The sequence below is a fragment of the Anas acuta genome, chromosome 17 (genome assembly GCF_963932015.1).
Source record: "Anas acuta chromosome 17, bAnaAcu1.1, whole genome shotgun sequence".
NCBI lineage: Eukaryota > Metazoa > Chordata > Aves > Anseriformes > Anatidae > Anas > Anas acuta.
This window is the reverse complement of record NC_088995.1, coordinates 2,546,532-2,566,158: the sequence shown is the minus strand read 5'-3', so window position 1 is coordinate 2,566,158 and position 19,627 is coordinate 2,546,532. Positions and strand designations below refer to the sequence as shown.

Genomic DNA, 19,627 nt, shown 5'->3' with positions numbered 1-19,627 from the left:
TAAGTAAAAATGCAGCTTCCTGAGGGTGTTTAAGGAGCCCTCCAAATCCACTGGCACGTGACTACACTTGTACAATGGGGTGCTCTGGACTGCTGCGAGGATTGGAAGCAGTTTGCTTGTGTGTGTGCTAGGTTGACCTGCCAAGGGGGTCGTTCGCTAGGGGATTTTCAACCCCAAGATTGTGACTCCCTTGCAAAATTTGTGCTGAGCTGTGTAGGTGCATCATTGTGTGGGTTAACTAGAGCTCTGTACTCCTAACTTCCTGAAACCTTGGTTTTGATGTTTGGTACTGTTCTGATTAGCTCTGTCCCTTCAGAATATTCAACGAAGTGGGGCAGGGAGGCAGAGTGGGATGGAGAACAGCAGGTCTGTCCCTGCCACTGCCCCACTGGGTGCCTGGACAGGTCGCTGTGTCTGCCTGTGCATTGTCACACTCTAATAGCAGGGTGCTGCCTTGCACACTGCTAACGCTTCGGGTGTGTGCTGAGGTTCAGCTTAGAGTCTTTGAGAGTTTCTTTGAGCCAGAGTGCGGTGTTGGCTAGGGAACAGCTGTTGAAGGGGACCCCAGCGCTGGTCCAGATGGAAGTGGGGGAGCGTGCCTCTCATCCACAGGTTATCAGTCCCCCTGGCAGGACCAGGGTGAGCAGAATCAGTCATTCCGGTGCGGTAGGAGTTAAGACAGGCAGGTAAACAGGGATTTTTCTTCAGGCAATCTAAAGACTCTTGAGTTACTGTCAGGAGCGGTGTTTTTTCAGTTCAGTGTGTGAACGCCTAACTGGCACGCTGGGAGTTCCACGTTGGGTGTGAACTGGTGATATTGGCACTTCATCAGGCTGCAAATAGCAAGTGTGAGCAAGAGAGAGTTTTTCATGTGGGAAAGCTCAAGGCTAGAGCAGGACAAGCAGTAAACTTTTTCTTGGAATTATTGCACGCTATTTTCAGCCTTGTGCTGACTGGGGGCCAAGTGACTTCAGCCATCTGAAATGTGCAGCAGCAATCCAAGAACAACCCTGCCTGGAGGAGTAGCAGTAAATACGCTTTATTAAGAAGTAGGTATGTCTCTCAGGGCCTGGCACCTACAAGAAGTTTGCTGTTCGGGAGTAGAATAGGCCCAAGGATCTAATTCTAGCATGTCACTGTGAACAGGTGATCCTGGCAACATTTCTGTCTATGGTACATAATGAAGCATGAGTCCAGGTACTTCTAGCATTCAAGACATTACTCACCTTGTAAAGCATTGCGGGCAACGTTCACTGTCAGAAAGCCTTTGCTCCTAGCATACTTCCTTGGATTGTTCCTCACCCCTTGTATCGCTTTCCCAGTACTTTATCAGTTTATTCTGTCACAACCAGCAGCTTTGTTTCTCACGTAGATGTAAAGCCATTGGCGTGTTTCAATTCTGGCCGTGGTATGTGTTCTGGGATCACAGTGCTCCTAAATCACAGGGACAACAAGCTCAGAAGTCAAATTTTTGTAAAGTCTGTACTTTATTTTTGGCAATGGAGTAAACATCAGTACTTATAACTGAGGCATTAATGTGTACAGGACAAACAAATCATCTCATGAATGCAAAGAGAAATGCATAACCTTTATAACCTTTTCTAGAAAGGGATGTATGTGGTTTACTGTCTTTTGATATGATGACTCAAAAATAAGCACAGGTTATCTCATCAGGCACACAGTTTCATATGGGAAAAAACTCTGCTGTCACCACTTCAGTATAAATGTTCTAAGCAAATGAACCAAAGCAAATAATGGCTAGAGGGAAACTCAGTAAATTTGAGCTGAGTTTTCTCAAAAAGCGTGCAGAAACTTTGTCTTAATGAACCGTTCTTCTGTGAAGGCAGCTATAACAGAATGAAGACACATTGCACCTCCCAGATTTACTACCTACCTGTGTAGAAACACCTTAAAACAGCGACAGTGTTGCTAGAAACCTGAGAAATTATTGATTAATCTGGTATACTGGAATCAGGGGATTGAGATTATCAGAAAATTGGTGGCACTTTGTGTGGCAATGAAGTAGTACCAAATAGGTGCCCATTAATCTATTCCCTCTGTTCAATACCAAGTAATTTCATACAAAATAATCTCTACTTTTTTTTTTTTTTTGTCTTGTAAACTATTCTAACTAAATTGTATTCTTCAGCTGCCTTTCAGGGACAGTCCAGAGCAGTGATTGTAACTCCAGCACCTTTAAAAAGAGAGGGGATTTTGACGCCAGCCATGTCTCAGTCTAATGTTGCAATTGCACCAGCTGGAATTGCCAGAGTAAGGAGAATAAAATGAATATGTTTGGTTTTTTAGGTTTGTTGTTTGCAGGTCATTAGCCATACTGCACTCAGGAGGGTAACTAGTCTGTTAAATTTCACCTGTTACCCAGTGTGTGTGTTTGTGCAATCAGCATTATGCTTACTTATTTTTATTGTAGCTACTTGATGGGCCTGGAAGTGCTATCTAGTCTTCACAGCCCCTGTCTCATACAACAAGATTACAAGGAGGCATGCATACGCTGTACCACTAGTGGGGTTGATTTGTGCTCTGTTAATCATGCAGAGGCTAGCAAGAACCCAGGATGCTCACCTTTCCATTTACAAGTTGGAAAGTGTGCCTTGGAGAACATGAATGAGTTTTCCAATATGTTGTATACAAGAAGATGGAAATAGATTTTAGCATTTTGTGCTGTTGACGTGTTGTAACACTGCATTAAGTTATGAAAGGATTCTGGTTTCCTGCCAGAAGCCTGACTTCAGTGCCTGCCAATTCTTTACATATTATTAGCCCTTGTTTCATGTCATCAGATTGTTAATCATGTATTAATTTGTTACTTTTAGTGAAAGGCAAGGTAACAAACCTCTCTCCCCCCTTCTCTTTTTCTCTTTTCCTTCTCCTCATGTTCTCCCGCTTTCTTTTCCTTTTTCTTTCTCTGCTTTTCTCTTTGCTGTTCCTGTGCTGTTCCCAGGCTCCCGGGGTGACGGAGTTCCGTAGTAACATTCTGGTTGGTCCAGCACAGCAAGCGCCAAGTAGCCAACAAACCCAGTCCACAGTCTCGCATCTCTTCTCTCCTAGTGTAGTCCAGGATGGGTTGGTGAAAGGAGAGCAAATCCCTTCCCACAGTAGCAGTTCACAAGTTCCTTCACCTACACCTAGTAAGTTAGAAGGCTGTAAGCATTTTCTCTCACCTACACACTCAAGCACGTTTCCATCGGTTAGACAGGGTGTTAATTAGCCTTGAAGATCCCAGGATACTTTTTTGAAGGAAAACTTTTTGGGCCCTTCTACCCTCCAGCTTCAGCTGCATCCAAGTGTTTGCAATTTTTTTCTTAAACTACTGTCCAGTGTTCCCACAAGCTGTCATTTTGTGATTTGTAAGTGGTTCCTTTCTAAAAGGATGTGCTGTCATATTCGCAAAGGACTAATTAAGCCCATTTGAAAGGCATCTGTGTAGAAAGTGCTGAATAGGTTTATTGTTCGGTATCCTAACTGTAATTTTGACTGGAGGATTTCAGACACAGACCTTATTAATGGTAGGTAAGTGAAAAAGATTCCTTTTGCATGCATGTTGATATCTGGGCCAGTTTTAGACACTTATGTTGGCTTTGATGGTAAATGGCTTGTTAAATATTACCATCATGTCCCAGGCTATTAGAGCCTCAGATGGGAGAGTCCAGCACCACAGTGGAATTAGATCCTATACATTCAGTATGCCTTTGCTTAAATACCTGTGCATGTGAAAGGAATATGATATTTAGTTATTCAGGATGCATTACCGTTGTGCCGTGGAATACTAAACTTCCCCAGTGTTCTTGACATTTTCTAGCATGTGGTTGCTGTATCAATGAACATAACTTAGTTGTCGACTGCATTTCGGTTTTGTTCTGAATAGAAACTTTTCAGCAGTTATATTTGCTACAGGATGTTGTTTGTTAACATGCCTTGTCTGTCTTCCTTTATGAAGGCCGAGACTGTCAGAATTCTGGCCAAGCTTCCCCGTGCACCTCTGAGCAGAGCCCCAGTCCGCAGTCTCCCCAGAACAGCAGCTCAGGAAAACCTGCCACTGACCCTCAGATGGCTGCATTTAAGGTGTGTGTCCGTTCCTTTGAGGTGCTTTTCTTTGCCTTTGTAGCTACTTTTCTCCCCTGATGTCTGAGCATAGATGTGAGAGTAAGCTGTGCTTCAGGAACAGTGAAATATTTGTGCCTGGGGCTTAACTTGCATTACATCTGTCCTGCTCTGTTCAATTTAAAATGTCAAACTCTAATAATCTGCTCAGCTCCTCAGAGACATATCGCTGGAGAGGCTAAACTGTACCTTTTGCAGTTCCTGATGTGGCTCACAGGAGTCTTATGGCAGGACTCAGTTTACTTGGTCAAAGGTTTCAGGCTGAATTTTCTAAACTGTGGCTTTTTGCCATTGTTCTGCTGGAGCTATCCAGGTCTGCAAGGTTTTGGCCATTGCTGGAGGGGGAAGCTCTCAACCTGCTGAGTTAACTTGCATGTCTCCAGTGATGCTATGCTGCTCTATAAAGAAACAGCATCAAAGACTCTAAAAGTTATAACTGTAAAACACTTCAGGAGTTACAGGGATAAGAATTTGGAGATGGCACATGAAAGCAGGCTCTACGTCATCACAAGCTGACCTTGTCAGAATATTTTCTTTGGCAGTATGAGAAACTTCTCCACAAAAAACAACTGATGCAGGAAAATCAACTCTAACTCTGCCATCCATTTTGTGGTGACAGGGAGCATTAGTTAAGCATTTTGCAAGTGCCTGACCCATTTTGGCTTCTTTTTGTATACCTTATGAGTTGATCTCAGCTTGAGTGCTCACAGGGCAGAAAGGTAAGTTTAAACTCTTGCAGCCTGTGATTGCCCTCAATTCTCATTTTTTTGCCAAGGAGAATCAGAACTACTGCATGCTGAAAGTTACTCATAATGGTTTGCAGAATTTTGCTTAGCATAAATGCTCATGATCAGTAGTTGCACTCCCTGATACAGAGTAAATTTTAAAAGGAACGAACTAGGACTGGTCAACGGTAGGAAAGGGGCCACTAGATGGAGCAGTGCTCTTAAAAGTGAGGGCACCCCAATGAAAAGGCTTTATAGCCCTTTGAACTCACGTGCATTTCAGTTTTCAATTCCTGGCATGTGTAATGTCAGTAACTCTTCTGTAAGTTGGGAAAGTGATGTTTGCTTGTCTCTAAATGTACACTCCTTGCTGCTGTGCACTGTTAAGACTGAACAGTCCTGTGTTGCTCAGTAACATTGTTTTTTCAGCTTGGCAAAATGTGGAGGGCGTGGGAAATCTCAGTTCTGCTCCTGAGCTTTCATTTTCTGTGGGTTTGGGCAGCGACTTAACTGCTTTGTTGCATTGTTTTCCTTCACTGTAAATTGGGGTGATGGTGAGCTACCCTTGGAAAGCTTAGCTCTGAAGATAACGCATTCTAAAATTGCAAATGCTTTAGTTTTTCCAAAAGATGTTGGTGGAAATAGCTCCAAACTTTTTAATGGTACAAAGGAGAAGGTTAATTCCTAACAAAGGCTTTATCCTCAGAGTAGGCCAGAATTAATAATTCTTCTTGTTTTTTTATAGGGCTACTTGTTGATATTAGTAGACATTCTGTATGTATTAGGTAAAAATTATGTGTATTGTTTTAAATTTTAAGACTTCAACAAAGTTACATGTACCCAAAGCATAGAACTTGACTTCAGAAAAAGTGTGTTTAAGAGTATTAAATAGGAATTCTTATTTTGAAAGAAACTGTACAGGGTTTGGATTTGAATTTCATACTCTGAACCCTTTTTAATCACTTACATTTTTTGCAAGTTTATAGTAATATAACTTGGACTGGAAAGACTATAAATGCCATAAGTCAACAAAAGTGATGCTGAATGTGAATAGCAGAAATAATCATAGCAGTAGAACAATAAAGGAAAACAGCATAATTTTATTTACACAGATGCAAAGAATGAAGCGTATTTCATCAGAACAAAAGCGAAGGTTCAATATCAGGATTGGTTTCAGTACTCTGAACAGCTTGGTTTCGGCCAGCTCCAAGTCGGTAAGTAACTTGGCAGCACTACTCATTTCATACAAAGCTTCAGTAAGAGCCATTCTGAAAAGAGTTAATGGATCTCTCTGCTGTTGACTGAGTGTGCCAGTCAATCAGTGAAGATTCCTGAACTGAGGGACTTGGAAAGGGATGGGTGATAAATTTGTGGCTTATAGTCAATGTGTGAAAGCCCTTTGTCTTTTAGGCGTTGTTCTTCTGATGCAGCTTCAGATGTTGATCAAATCTTTTGTGATGAGATGCTGCAGCTTTAAAGCTCGACAGAGAAAAAAGTAAAACTGCTCTTTGCAATCCTTGCTCCTAGCACCCCAGTAATTAAGTTTTTGTCATGAGTGCAGCGTAAGATGACTGCATTTACTGCTAGGTCACCTTTTCTTCTGACATGCTGGCATTTTATACCAATTTTGGACAGCCTCTAGTCCCCAGAGCTGGACTTGAAAAGCTATGACCAGTCAGTGCTGTGAGCTTTTTCTGCCTGAATAATGAGCCAGCCAAAGGCCAGGTAGATGCTGTTGGTGTTCTGCTGGGCATGGCAAAAGAGACCTAGACATTTGGCCTGAGCTAATACGCACAATTCTGAGCACAGTTTGTTAGCACAGGCTTTGTGCTGTGCTAACCACATTTGTGCTGCATTTAGTCAGCTAAGAGCATGGTAAAACAATGTTTTGCACCTGCAAATACTGTTGAAACATGTCCAAAATGTGCAGTGAAATTTCTAAAACTTCCTACACGTGAGAGATCTGTACTTCCTGATTGGGGGTACAAGCCTGGCCACTTCAGATGATTTTGAAACCCCCTCTGGGACTCCTCACCCAGCTCCTTTTAAGAATTTGGCCGTGTGCCCTTAGCCTTGCAAATATTGTCATTTTTTTCTCCTGTCACTTGTCTTTTGTGTATAGATTTACAGAGGAAAGAAAATCCCTTCTCATTGTCAAATGTCTTTGTAGAGATTAAGAACATTTTCTGCCTATGCTCGTTAATTTAGTTCATAAAATGAAACCAAAATCATTAAAACACAGGTTTGTCTGCACAAGAACATTCTAAATATCCTTTAAATATCACAACCCTTTGAAACATAGAAAATAAGAAAGGTTATTTATACCATGTTGATTTGTTTACCCAATTTTTATATTTAGGATATAAATTGTCAGAATTTCACTACCTGTTTTGAATAGCCTATTTGAAAGGTAGTCATTTTTGAAAACTTGGCGTTAGTGAAATGTCTGTTTATTTCATTTCTCAAGTACGGATTTTTAATTGTTTCCTCAAAACTGGAAGTTTATTTTAAAAGAGTTTAGTGACATTGTTTCTGTCTCCTTTGGTGATAGCTAGAGCACATTACCTTCTGGTTTAATAACTGCAGGCTTCCCAAACTAAATAACCTAAGTTGTCAGTGAAGGAACAATGCTTCTAACAGCACAATAATGTATCAACAGGTGCAGCACATCCTTCAGTACCCCAAGTAAGAATTGTAAACATTTTTAAGAGGATAGACAATGAAATAAAACACTTAAAATTATGACTTTCAACAAAATAGCAAAAATGTAACTTGGGGAATAAAACAACCACTGCAATTGTATTTCTCTGTATTAGTGTGCAAATGGGAGTCAGAAAAACGAAGAGTTCAGTAATATCTTAAGTGTTTCTGTCTGCCTATGTGTGCTTTGGCAGGATGAAGGAAACTTAAAAGGTGCTGAAGTGCTTTTCTGGGTTTTACCACAGATAAGGGGCAAACTCTTCATCCGTCTAGCTTTGTTCCAGAAAGTGAGCTCTATGTTTGTGTTTGGTCTAGATCAGCCATGCAATCACTCTCCAGAAAACAGTAGAATATATCGCTAAACTACAGCAGGAAAGAACACAGATGCAAGAGGAAACCAGGCGCCTTCGGGAAGAAATCGAGGAGCTAAACGCTGCCGTCATGTGAGATTTTGGGAGATTTCTGTAATGAAGCAGAGCAGCTTGAATGTTGCTTTGGCTAACAGCAGGGGATGTTTGCCTCAGGTGTCATGCCAAACAACAGATGGGTATTGAACATCAGTAAAGATGCTACCGACTTCCAAACAAAAAGCAAAGTCGTTGTGGGATGGGCATTGGTAGCAAATCGTGTGGATTTTCGGCAAGCTCTGAGCATGAACGCTCAACAGTGGTGTCACCAGAAAAGATGCATTAGATCAGTTAGAATAAATCTGAGAAGCCAGTGATGGTTGTTTTTAAAGCTAGGCTCACTGGGTGATGAAACGCTCCTACTCTTCATGATGGCTTTGCTGCAGTTTTCTTTCCAAATGCAGTCAATTTTTCCTGGAAGCAGTGTGGTTGAGTGCATAGGATTTGGACTCAAGGAGCTTGCCACTGACTGAACATAACTCTGATAAGTCACTTCACCTTCCTGGTGCCTCAGTTTCCTCTGTGGGTTTACAATAGTTATGTGCTATTGCAAAGCATGTTGAGAACCCCAGTGTTTTTTCTTCCATCCACAGAAGTGTTAGGCTTAGGCATTATGTTAGAATTATCGGCAAATCAAAATCTTTTTCTTTTTTTTTTGTTCTTTCTTTTTTGAAGATATGATAACATCTGTTTGGTTTTATTTTAAATTGATCTGTTTCTTAAGAATCTTTGTAACATTTTCTTCTCTAACACCGCTCAGGAGTAAGTCTGTAAATTTTAACTTGACTCCTAACGTGCCTTTTTCTAAGTGGATGCCAAAAACTACTTTGTTCTATGTTATCCTCTGTTCTCAGTTGTGTTGCTTGTAATAAGATGTAGCAGCTTGAAAAATTGCTTTGCTGCATGAAAATAGACACAATTGATTTGAAAACAGTATGTATTCCTGGCCATAACAAACTCAATGTGGGGGGGTCACGCACAGAGAAGCCACCTCAGTCTGAGATGCTGGGGTTGCACATATTTTTCATGCTATAATTTAGCCTGGAAGAGGAATGTGCCCTTCCTGGTGGGGATTCTGACCTCAGAGCATCTTCTTTTCAGTTCTTGCCAACAGCAGCTCCCTGCTACTGGGGTTCCAATAGCACGGCAAAGGTTTGACCGCATGAGGAGGATGTTTGATGAATACGTGAGGAACAGGACCCTCCAGAACTGGAAGTTCTGGATTGTATCCTTTCACATTAACCTGCTGGACCTGAGGTTTGGTGCTACTGTGTTTAGAGCCAGAAACTCTGAATTCTGATGCTATGACTTTAAGCCAAGTTAAGTAATGCATGTCCAGAGTTGTCATTTGCATCTATATATGGATACGAATTCTTGCCTTGTAGACTGTTATGAGGTAAAATTTGCTCTCCTTAAAGTATGGGAAGTAACTTGGAAGAAATGCAGTACAAAGGTAAAGTTTTCTTGCTCAGTTATTATACCACAAGAAATGTGTAACGAACTGTTTCTCTAACTCCGGCTCTTGTTCACTTTTTGCAAAGGACTACAGAGAATGACAAAGATTTTCAAAAAATAAGATTATTGTAGACAATTACTGAAACTGCTGTAAAGGCAATTTTGAAAACTTGCATGTTTCTCCTTTTTTTCAATTTTTTTTTTTTTCATTACGACAAATCAACTTAGTTTCTCTTTGCTTCTCAAATGCTAGCAGCTGTGCTTACAAATGAGTGATAATGCAGAAGATGGAGAGAGACAAGCTGGGAATGGAACCAGGTTAGCTAATCCAACTTTGCTATCTTGGATCAAATATGATTAGCCTGAATCAGTTAGGGGATGTTAGGAAATAGCAAAGCAGAAGAGCAATTATTAATGAGCAGAAGTGTTAACTTTCCCCCTTCCTATTAAAGCTTTGTACCTTTTTATGTGCACGTATTTCATGTGCTTGTACTCTGCTGGTTATCTCCCCTGATTATCAGAGTAGATACATCCATGCTTATCAGAGTAGATACATCCATGCTGGTGTCTGCATGAAGTACAACATTCTTAATATTTTAGTATGTAAAAATGCTTCCTTTGGTGCTTCCTGGTTTCTCTTAGTCCTAGAAAGCTAGACTCATCAGAAGTTATCTGGGATGAAGGTGCAGTTTTGGGTAGCTGCGCCTGTGGTATCTAGAGAAAGACAAAGGCTGTTGTAGTTGGTAAAAGAAAAGGTTGGTAGGCAAAGCAGTCTTCCCAACTTCCCTTTGCAAGTCAGGATGGAATTGTGAGGGAACGGTTTTCTAATAACTGGATAGATTGCTTAACACCTGCTGGCTTATTTCAGGAGGTCTTGCAGTAAAAGCTGACAAGGTCCAGGGGTGAGTGCTATTAATAATTTTTTTAAAAAACTTCCTCCTCATGAAATGACTGTAAGAGAGGGAAGGGCAGTTTCATTACAAATATGAGAATATCACAGTTTCTGTTGCATATGAGAGGGAAGTGAGTAATCTGGTCTTCGGCTACTGGAGATAACCCAGGGACAGAATATTTCTGAATAGTAGAATATCAACAAAAGGATACCCAGTCACTCTGTAAAAGTCCATAACCACATGCAAACCCCCTAGAGTATTCCAGGTAATTGTTAGACCTATCTTGTTGGCAATAGTGAGAAAGTTGATTGTTAGCAATAGTGAGAAAGATAGGGGTGTATCACAACCCTGAGATTGGTTTGGGCCTCGTTCTCACAGGCTGCTGACTGTAGTCAGAAAATCCCATCTGGGCTGACATGGTAAAACCACAGATTTTGAGCCTTCAGATGAGTTTTGTCATACAGCCAACTTCTGAAATAGACTCCAACTTACAGGTACATTTACTTGCTGAGTTACCATGGCAGTGTTAGAGCAAGCTGTTCTGAGTTCAGGTATGGTGAGTGCTCCAGGAAAGCTCATCTGAAAGACTCTTGAAGTCTTTGTTCAGCTGCAGTAGCAAAGAGCTTGTTCACCTTAAGGCTTCTATGTTCTTTTGCTATAAAAGCATCAGTGTTACGTGAAAAAGGTGGCAACAAAGAAATAGTACAAACTACATGTACCTAGTTTTCAATGCTCATGCACTCACAACAGTGCAGATTGTTTGTGGGAGATCAAGTCAGTCATACAGGAATTTTGCAAAAAGTAATCAGTATTGGTAAAATGTGAACTGAGCTTCAATATTTTCCTTTGTCCTAGTGTCACAGATCTTAAAAATAAATAATTATAATTAAAAAAACTCTTTGAAATGTTGTAGTCTAAAATTTGTTTGTTTTCTCTGGACATGGAGCTCTATTATTTTTTCCCTTAGAATGTTTTGAAGTCCTCCTTTGTTATCTCCCTTAACGTTTGATGATTTGCAGTTCAGCATTATTATTAAGCCATTGTTTGAGTCCTTCAATGGGATGGTTTCCACAAAAAGCTTTAAGGATCTGAATCAAACTGCAATAGCGTGGCTGGATCAGCACTGTTCTCTCCCTGTTCTGAGGCCAAGTAAGTGAAGTTCTATCAAGCAGTAATTTGAGATCACAGTAAGTGAGACCATATACAATACCATTTCTTAAAAGAGTAGGACAGATGCTGAATATGATTTTTTAATCCCTTCTTACTGTCTCAGTGGAAAAATAAGAACGTCTTTTAGCTGCTTGGTTGCATGCTTAACACTGAACAGAAAAAAATTAATTGTTTAATATAGATTCTAGAATTTAAACAGTCTCAAGCAGCATTTAAATTTTAAATATTCCACTCTAGTTAAAGAGTGGAATATTTTTTAAATATTTTTTAAATATTCCACTCTAGTTAAAGAGTGGAATATTTCAGCAGTGTGATTTGTCTCGTTATGACGGAAGCGACTTCTGAAGTTTGCATTCCCCATTGAAATGACCTTCTGTTTGAGCATGATTACTTGACTCTTTATCACTTAGAATTCAGCAAATATTTATGTTTACAATTATAGTTGCTGAGAAGTGCTTTTTTTAGTAGAAGAAATAGGTAGATCTCTGTTGTTGTTTTCTGGGCACAGTTCTTACGCATCTGTGTTTCTTGCTGTTGCTGTAAGTGCAGGTACATGTTTTGAAGAAAAAACTACCATAATTCATAACAATTGCAGTACCTGCACGCTGTTCTGCATGGATTTGTTTGCAGTTAGTCTAATGGCTTTTTTGATACTTTCCTGACTTTTCTTCACAGTGGTGCTGAGCAGCCTTCGGCATCTAAGTACAAGCACCTCAATTCTGTCAGATCCGTCGCGCCTGCCAGAGCAAGCCACAGAAGCAGTTAGCAAGATGAACAAAACAGCTGGTGAAACCTAACAACCAAAGACAGTGAGTTGCTTGTACAAGGGGTGGAGAACCTGCCAGTCTAGCAGCCTGGTGAGTCTCCTTTCAGTTGGTGCACTTTAGAAAGAATACTCTCCATCACCCAAGACCTTCAGGGCATCTGTCTCTGCCTTCAGAATATGTGGAAGTGTGATGCAACGTTGTCATAACGTTTTGATTCCTCTTCAGTGCTGTACTCTACTCCATGAAGTGAGAACACCAAGCTCAGGTAAATTTAGCAGGTTTCATTCCTGCAGGCAGCAATATATCTCCATCAATGCAGCATGCATCTGTATGCAACAAACATCTTTCTATGAAACAGCTTCAAGTGCTAAGTTCTCTGAAGTGTAAATCTTGTACACCAAGGAATGTTCCTTTCAAGGGGAAATATACTTTCAATTTTGTGAAGCAAAATCTGCTTTTCATTTTGTTTTCTGGTGTTCAGTTCCATTTGTTTTACTTGAATAGTAAACAATTGTTTAAACAGGATTATATTAAAAACCAAAGGAGAAGAAAAATCCATCAGCGACGTCAACTCATGGAAAATACTAGAATTAAAATCTCAGGCTGTGTTTTGTGTATTTTTATTTTAATGAGTGTACCATTGCATATGATCAGTTCCAAGGCATGCTTTATTTTCTAGCAAATAAAGTAGCTGATTTTTATTATTTTTCTGATATAGCCATTGCAATTGAGTAGCAGGCTGTGCAGTAAGTGCAAAAACGCAGTTTTAGATTGCACAGATTCTGCAATCAAGATAGACACATGAATTTCATATCCATTTCATCTCTAAACTGTTTTCTTGCACTCTGCAGAGTTCAGCTGCCTTCCTCATAAAATGTGCACATATAAAACACATCCACAGGTAAACATCATAGTGTTTCAAAGACAAAAATTGAGTTCATAGTGTTAAGAAATTGGCTTTTTTTTTTTTTTTTTTGTCTCAGAAAACGTATCAAACCACATGGACTTGTAGTCAGTTTTTAGCTTCTCTGTCTTTACCTGTTCTTTTTGCTTTTTATTTCAAAAACCTGAAGGACTTAGCCAAGCTTGGTCTGTATGGTAAGGTTATGTTCAACGGGAATTATAAAACACATAAAGATAAGTTAAAACCCGCGTAACATTTTTCTGTGGCAGTCCCTGAAGTACTGGCCTATCGCTGGAGATAAGCTTAGTCTTGTTACAGCAGCAATAGTCTGTCCATCCTCAGACAGCACTGGGATGTTCATTCTGGCCAGTTTTTCTTGGTGTAGTCTGGAATGATCCTATGACCCTTGTAATTCCACTCATTACTTGATTCTGATGCTTTAGAGCTATTCAGAGTGTAGATAAAGTTTCCCTGTCACTTCCCCCAAATAGTTTCTTGCAGTTTGAAGAGCAGGCTGTCACAGTGCAAAGCTGAGGAGCAGCTAAAAAGTTTGGATGTAGCACGTTCTGAAATGGGGTCAGTAGGTTCTCCTTCAGGGGATGTACTTTTCCTCTGCATTGTGCCTCATCTTCCCCACTTGGTGGGCCAAACCTTAAAAAGCAATAATAGGTTTGGGGAGTGGGACAGAGCACAGAGAATAATTTTCCTTTCTTCCTTGTCCTGAGATTTTGCAGCTAGTGGCTTTCATTGCAGAGTTGGCTTATGTGTGAGCAGGACTGTAAGAAGAAGAAGGCAAAAAGGGCTGCCCCAGGGCCCTCTCCCTGAGCAGGGGCCTGTGAGTTGTGCAAGAGGGGGGCTGAAAGGGACTTCTGCGGGAGGTGGTTCAGGGGGAAGGAACATAAGGAGAAGACAAAGTGGCATGACTGAAGTACCAGCGTGCCTTTTTGTAGCTGTGCATACAAACAAGACGCTCTTTTCTTTTTACAGTACGTCTGCCATATCATTTAAAGCTTGTGGCACATGGAAAAAACTGTGTCCCTGTGACAGAGCCAACAGCAACCTAGGCTTCACCTAGGAAATGGTTTGTTGAAATAATGTGTAAAGGTGGTCAGAGCACCGAAATAGTAAGTAGCTTTTCTAGGGGGACCCATATCCAGGTCTTTCATACAATGTGCTTTATTCAAAGAAGCAGTATTTTGGGAATGCATTTAGATAAAAGATGTTGAATAAGTTTAAATTTTTAATCAGTGCTTTAATCCTCCCTTTTCTATCACTGTTTGTGAACGTGGTTCCAGTTAAATCATTTAACTGTGATTAGCTGGGGAGCGCCCCTCAAGTTCTTTACTGGGCTATCTTGTTGAGATGCATAGATACCTACATGCGTATTTGCATGTTAAAAATATGTATCCGGTTTTCTAGAAAGAAGTCAGCAGGCAAATTGTCCAGGAACAGACTTGTGTTTTTGCTGTACTTTTCAGATAAGCCCATTCTGTAATGCTTCCCCTGCGATGTGGTCTCCTGCTCGTCAGGCAGCAGTTTTGCCTGATTTTTTTTTTACCATGTTCTTAACCAGGTGTCCGCAACTGAGCTTGCACTAGTATTAACAACACTACAGTGTTGTCTCAACAAGCAAAATGGGCTACAGGCTTGCCTCAGAGCCTAGGGAAGTATAACGATTTCTAAGCTTAGTTCCTACTATTTCAGATCTTACTGGATGAATTGGAAGCTAAAAAGGACCTTAAAAGAATAGCAAGGGGAGAGGATGTATGACTGAAATGCTAAAAAGTATTGCCCATTAGCAGTTTTGATCTGCATGTGAATGGAAAAAACATCACACGCATTGCATCATGAGTTGGTTACAATTGGAGGGAAAGTGCTTATTGTAATAATTTCTGATGGAGAAACAAGCTCACGGCACTTCTAAAAGACTGCAAATCTTAACATAATAGAGAGAAAAAAATAAATCAAAGATCACTTACTAGGCAAGAGTGTAGGAGGGAGGGAGGGAGTAGTGTAAAGATACTTTCCGCATAGTGCAATTACCAGAAATCATGTGGCTCCTCTTCGAAGCAGTGATTCAGTGTATTTTCATCACCTAACTCTTGCAAATCAGAATTCTTTTCTCTTATCAGTCAACTTTGTGAAGGGTGTGATTTTACTTTATTTGGAAGCACAGGAGGAAAAAGCTGTGGTGTATCTTATCTCTGCACATTTGAGGTACTGAGGATTGGTATGAAAAGAGATTGGCCACGTATGTATTAATTCCTGTCTAGATTCCCACTTGGTAATGTATTTGAACTGCTTAGTCTTTCTGCCTTCCTCACTCGGAACTCTAAGTAATATACTTCTTTTTTTTTAAATAAAACAAAATAAGTTTGGTACCACTTACTCCCCTGACTTACGTAGTCCGACTTCCTCTATGTCACCAAAGTACATTAAGCAAGCAAAACACGCCGTGCCTGTAGTCTACACAGAATTACAGATGATGCACGTCAGTCGTCAGTGAATTGGTCTGGACCTTTAAAGAATCCCCACATGAGCAAATGCAGCCCATAATTAGTCAAATCCAACATATTTTGCTCAATAAGGGAGGGGATAGATAAAATATTTGTGGCCTGCGATACCCACCAAGATCAAACAGATTGTCTAGTGGTGCCTTCTGACCTCAAATTCTATTAATTAATACACTGTAGAAGCCCCCACTCTCCCCCCAGCTTCCAGAGAAATTATGCATTATGTGATGAACTTATTAGTGTTGTACGATGTTTCCTGTTAAGATGAGGAATAAGCAGTGAAAGCAAACTAGAATTGAATAAATTAATTAGTAGTAGAAATGGAGACAAGACCATGCTTCATCTGGACAGTCCAAGCTCTGCGCAGAACCCATGGATTCCTTGTTACTCCCATTTGATCCGACTGCCGTGTTCTTCCCTGCTTTTCCAGAGCCCAAGGGGAGCTTTCCTTCAAGGGAGACTTACTAGAATGCTTCTATCCGTGCCTTAGATCTTGGGGTCCTGTATGCATTTGATGCATCTTAAGTCTTACATTCTTACCCCAAATAAGTGGAAAACTCAGTGAAATGACAAAGTGGGGGTTCCCTTGGTTTTAAGAGAATGTATCGTCTGCGTGGCATTACTGTGCCCCTTTGAACCTGAGGTCATGAAAAATTGTATGGATGGATGGGAGGAAGGATGGAAAAAAATGGTCTTTCCTGCTGACTTCACTATCCTTCCCTCCCACGTACACAGGGGCACACCTACCCCGAAGTCTGACGGAAACCTAGTAAAGATGCACACAATTAAATCTCCAAATCTGGAATGGCTTAAAAAATCAAAGGGATGGCAGGTTGCATTGGAAAATAGCATCCCTTTATTTTGTGCCCTCATTCTGTATGTGTACACTCTTAGGCTCACATGGTAGAGGTGAGGGGCCAGGTAAACTTTATTTTGTTTGTGAGAAGCTCACTACAAAACCATTCAATAGCATAATGTTTTTTTTAGTCCAAATTATTGGGAAGCTAAATCACTTCCTGTGTTTCTGGGATGGATAATTCTTGCCTCAATGTTCCTAACCTGAAGATACTGCTAAAATAAAACTGATAGTCAACTATTTTGACTTTTTTTTTCTTCTCTCTTTTCTATCATTCTTTGCACTTTTATTGTAAGGAAAAACACCCAGAATGAAAAGGCTGATGATCCCTGGTTTAGGTGCTTTATGGATTCAGTCGCACAAATCTCAGAGGACTGTGGACAGCTGTTGGTGACTTGTAGGAGGTATTTTTTTTAGGTGAGACAACAGGAGTTTTCCTATTTCTCTTTCAATTGATATACTTGCATTTCTGAGGAGATCGTTTGTTTTTGAGGGTTTTCTTGTATGGGACCCCAGTACTGTTTCCACAGTGTCAGCTGAGGCCTGAACTTCCCTTTCATTTCTTGGATGGATTTCATGCTAATTTCCTATGTTAGAGCAGAAGTGGTAGTACCAAATTGTAGATTGATCTGCAAAACTTGATTCAGTTAGAAGGAAAAACATCTTAGGTGTGTAATACAAAGACTTTCTAGCCATTGTCTGAACTGCTTTTATATCTGAACATTTCCAACATAAATAGGATTTTGAATCAGAAGATACCGGTTAGGAGCAATCCTCTTACTTAACAATTCAAAGAACAAATCACTCCTTTTCTTCTTGTATTTAGATGTGTTTAAGTGAATGGAGTTCATTCTTGTTGTTTAAAAAAAAAAAAAAAGCTTGGAGGTTTGAGGACTTCAGGTCGTACTCTTGCTTTTGCCTAGGTTTCCTGTTCTGTTGCATGACACAACTTCTGTTGTGCTGTCGATATGTAGCACTTTTCAGTAGGTCTGTTAAATTGTGCAATGCATTTTTTTATATTTACAACCAAAACAATAAAGGTTATTTTTTGGAAGAAACTAGTTGTAACGTCTTCATTTTTTACCTGGAACTTGGCTTCAAAGTGGGGAAATGGTAAGTGGAAATCTTCCCGAACCTTGCCATTCCTTTTGCAGCTCTGAAAGGTGACAAGGGCTCATTTCTCTATTATCAGTGGTGTTGAAGTCACCTCTTTGGGATCTGTGTGTTTGGCTTTCCCGTTGCAAGGCTTATGTCCTCTTAAAATGACTCTGTGCTTCAGAAGATGAAAGAGACTTGATGTCACTTGGGCCCTTCTTGACTGGAAGAATCAACTCTGCTGGACTTTCTCAGAATATATGAGTGGTTTGTCTTTTCCCAGACCTTGGCCACCAGGCTGTATTTGCTCTGTGCTGGGTTTTCCCTGTCTCACCAAAGCATTAGCCGCATTAGCAAAAACTGAAAATTACCTTCTGTAGTCACCTCTGTTCCTCTTCAGTGATGCGTGTTAGGGACTGGGAAGGAACAGGCTGGCTACAGCATGACCTCCACAAGTCCACTTGTCTGCAGTGCTTACATTTTTCTTCACCTAAGTAACACTGAGCTTGTTCTTCCACATTTTGCATGATGTTTTCCAAATGTATTGTGGTTCTGATGTGTTCCTAGAGTTAACAGACCCTGGTTATTGATTATATTAAGCATAACAGTGCAAATGAGTTCTTGTGACAAAACTAAGCAGATAAAAATCTCTTTATTTCTATGTCTGCTCTTAACTTACCAGATAGTAATTCAAAGGTAGCTTTGGCCTTTATCCAAGAAAGGCAAAACTCTTAAGCTTTTAGGGACCACACCGATACTTTGAGCCCCGATGCTCTAATTTCTTACAGGCTTGGATTTGGGGCTCTTGGTTGAAATACTGCCTTGGATGGTGGGCTCTTACCGGGCAGCACTAAGTTTGGATAACATGTTATTCCCATGGAAATGATGTCAGTGTTAGGCAGTGTTAGTGTAAGCTGCTTAAGTCCATTTAAAAAAAAAAATGAAACGTGTCATTAAAGTCAAAGGTGAAATGATGTTTTTTGTTTTTTTCTTGGTAGGATGCTACAGCTTTCTGCTTCAGCTGTCAACCTTGGTGATATATTGGATTTTCTTGGGTCTAGTGGAGGCAGCGCTCTAGTGAAAGTGAAAGGTAATAGTTGAGTGAAAAGAGGGATTTTATTTTAAAAGCATTGCTGAAGAGTTGGTGCTCATTAATCTCACCTTTGTGACTGGTTGCTTTGACCTAATATAGCTCATAAGAAATTCTGATGAGTCAGGCCTGCGATTCTGGGAGAAGGCATAAGAACGTACAACAGTTTTCTTGCTTTGTTCGCACTTAATTTTTTTAATATCTCTACCTTGATCTCACACAAAGCATTTTGGTAGGAGAAGTTGGTGAAGATCAGTGCTATTTAAACAGCAGTAAAACAACGCTTTGGCCTGACTTCACTCTCAACCAAGCACACAAATGCTAGTGGTACTGCAGCGATGCTATCGAACCTCTCTGGGAGGAAGCTGTGGCTGGAGAGCACTGTTTCTTTATTACTGATTTTGTGGTGATTTCAGCGAGGCTGGTATAGCTGTAGCTGATACGCCAAAAGACAGTTACTGAAATGGCTTAGTTCTGTGGCTGATTCTGCTAATCCCTGAGCAGTACAAAAAGGAGACCTAGATTCGCTCTAAGTAAATTAATGCCAATTGAAATCACCGCAATAAGGGAATTGGCACTTCAGTGGGAGAACAGCTCAGGACTAGCTTTACATGTACTGAAATCCCAAATATTTTCCTGTGAGTCTGTTGTAACCCAGCTCTGGCAGATTTTGCTTTCTCCCAGCACTATTTGAATCTGGGGCAAAAGGAAAAGAACCCAGTGCTCACAAGATATTTTGGATATATACATATGTATATTACTTATATATATACATGTATATATATATTATATATATTTATTTTTTTTAACTTGTATTTACCCTTGGGAGCTTTTCTTTAGATACTCTCACCCATAAGCACTTTTTCCTCCTGAGTTTTACTCATTCTCAGGAGGTGTGCAGACAAAATACATACTTGGGTGGCAGGGAAG

At 40.3% G+C, this 19,627-nt stretch overlaps 1 protein-coding gene across 3 annotated transcripts in view; it reads left to right on the top strand.

Moving 5' to 3' along the window:
* Positions 1-17,570, top strand: part of MLXIP (MLX interacting protein) — a 46,564-nt gene extending 28,994 nt beyond the window's left edge. The window contains exons 10-17 of one of the 3 annotated variants that reach the window (XM_068654513.1): positions 2,150-2,271; positions 2,963-3,149; positions 3,959-4,083; positions 5,960-6,061; positions 7,863-7,990; positions 9,056-9,179; positions 11,322-11,451; positions 12,148-17,570. In XM_068654513.1, coding sequence (XP_068510614.1) covers positions 2,150-2,271; positions 2,963-3,149; positions 3,959-4,083; positions 5,960-6,061; positions 7,863-7,990; positions 9,056-9,179; positions 11,322-11,451; positions 12,148-12,269 — 1,040 coding nt within the window. In that variant the 3' untranslated portion in view covers positions 12,270-17,570. Of the gene's footprint in view, positions 1-2,149; positions 2,272-2,962; positions 3,150-3,958; positions 4,084-5,959; positions 6,062-7,862; positions 7,991-9,055; positions 9,180-11,321; positions 11,452-12,147 lie in introns of those variants that run through there. The other 2 variants (XR_011088643.1, XM_068654514.1) reach the window with 2 other exon arrangements.
* Positions 17,571-19,627: the final 2,057 nt, after the last annotated feature.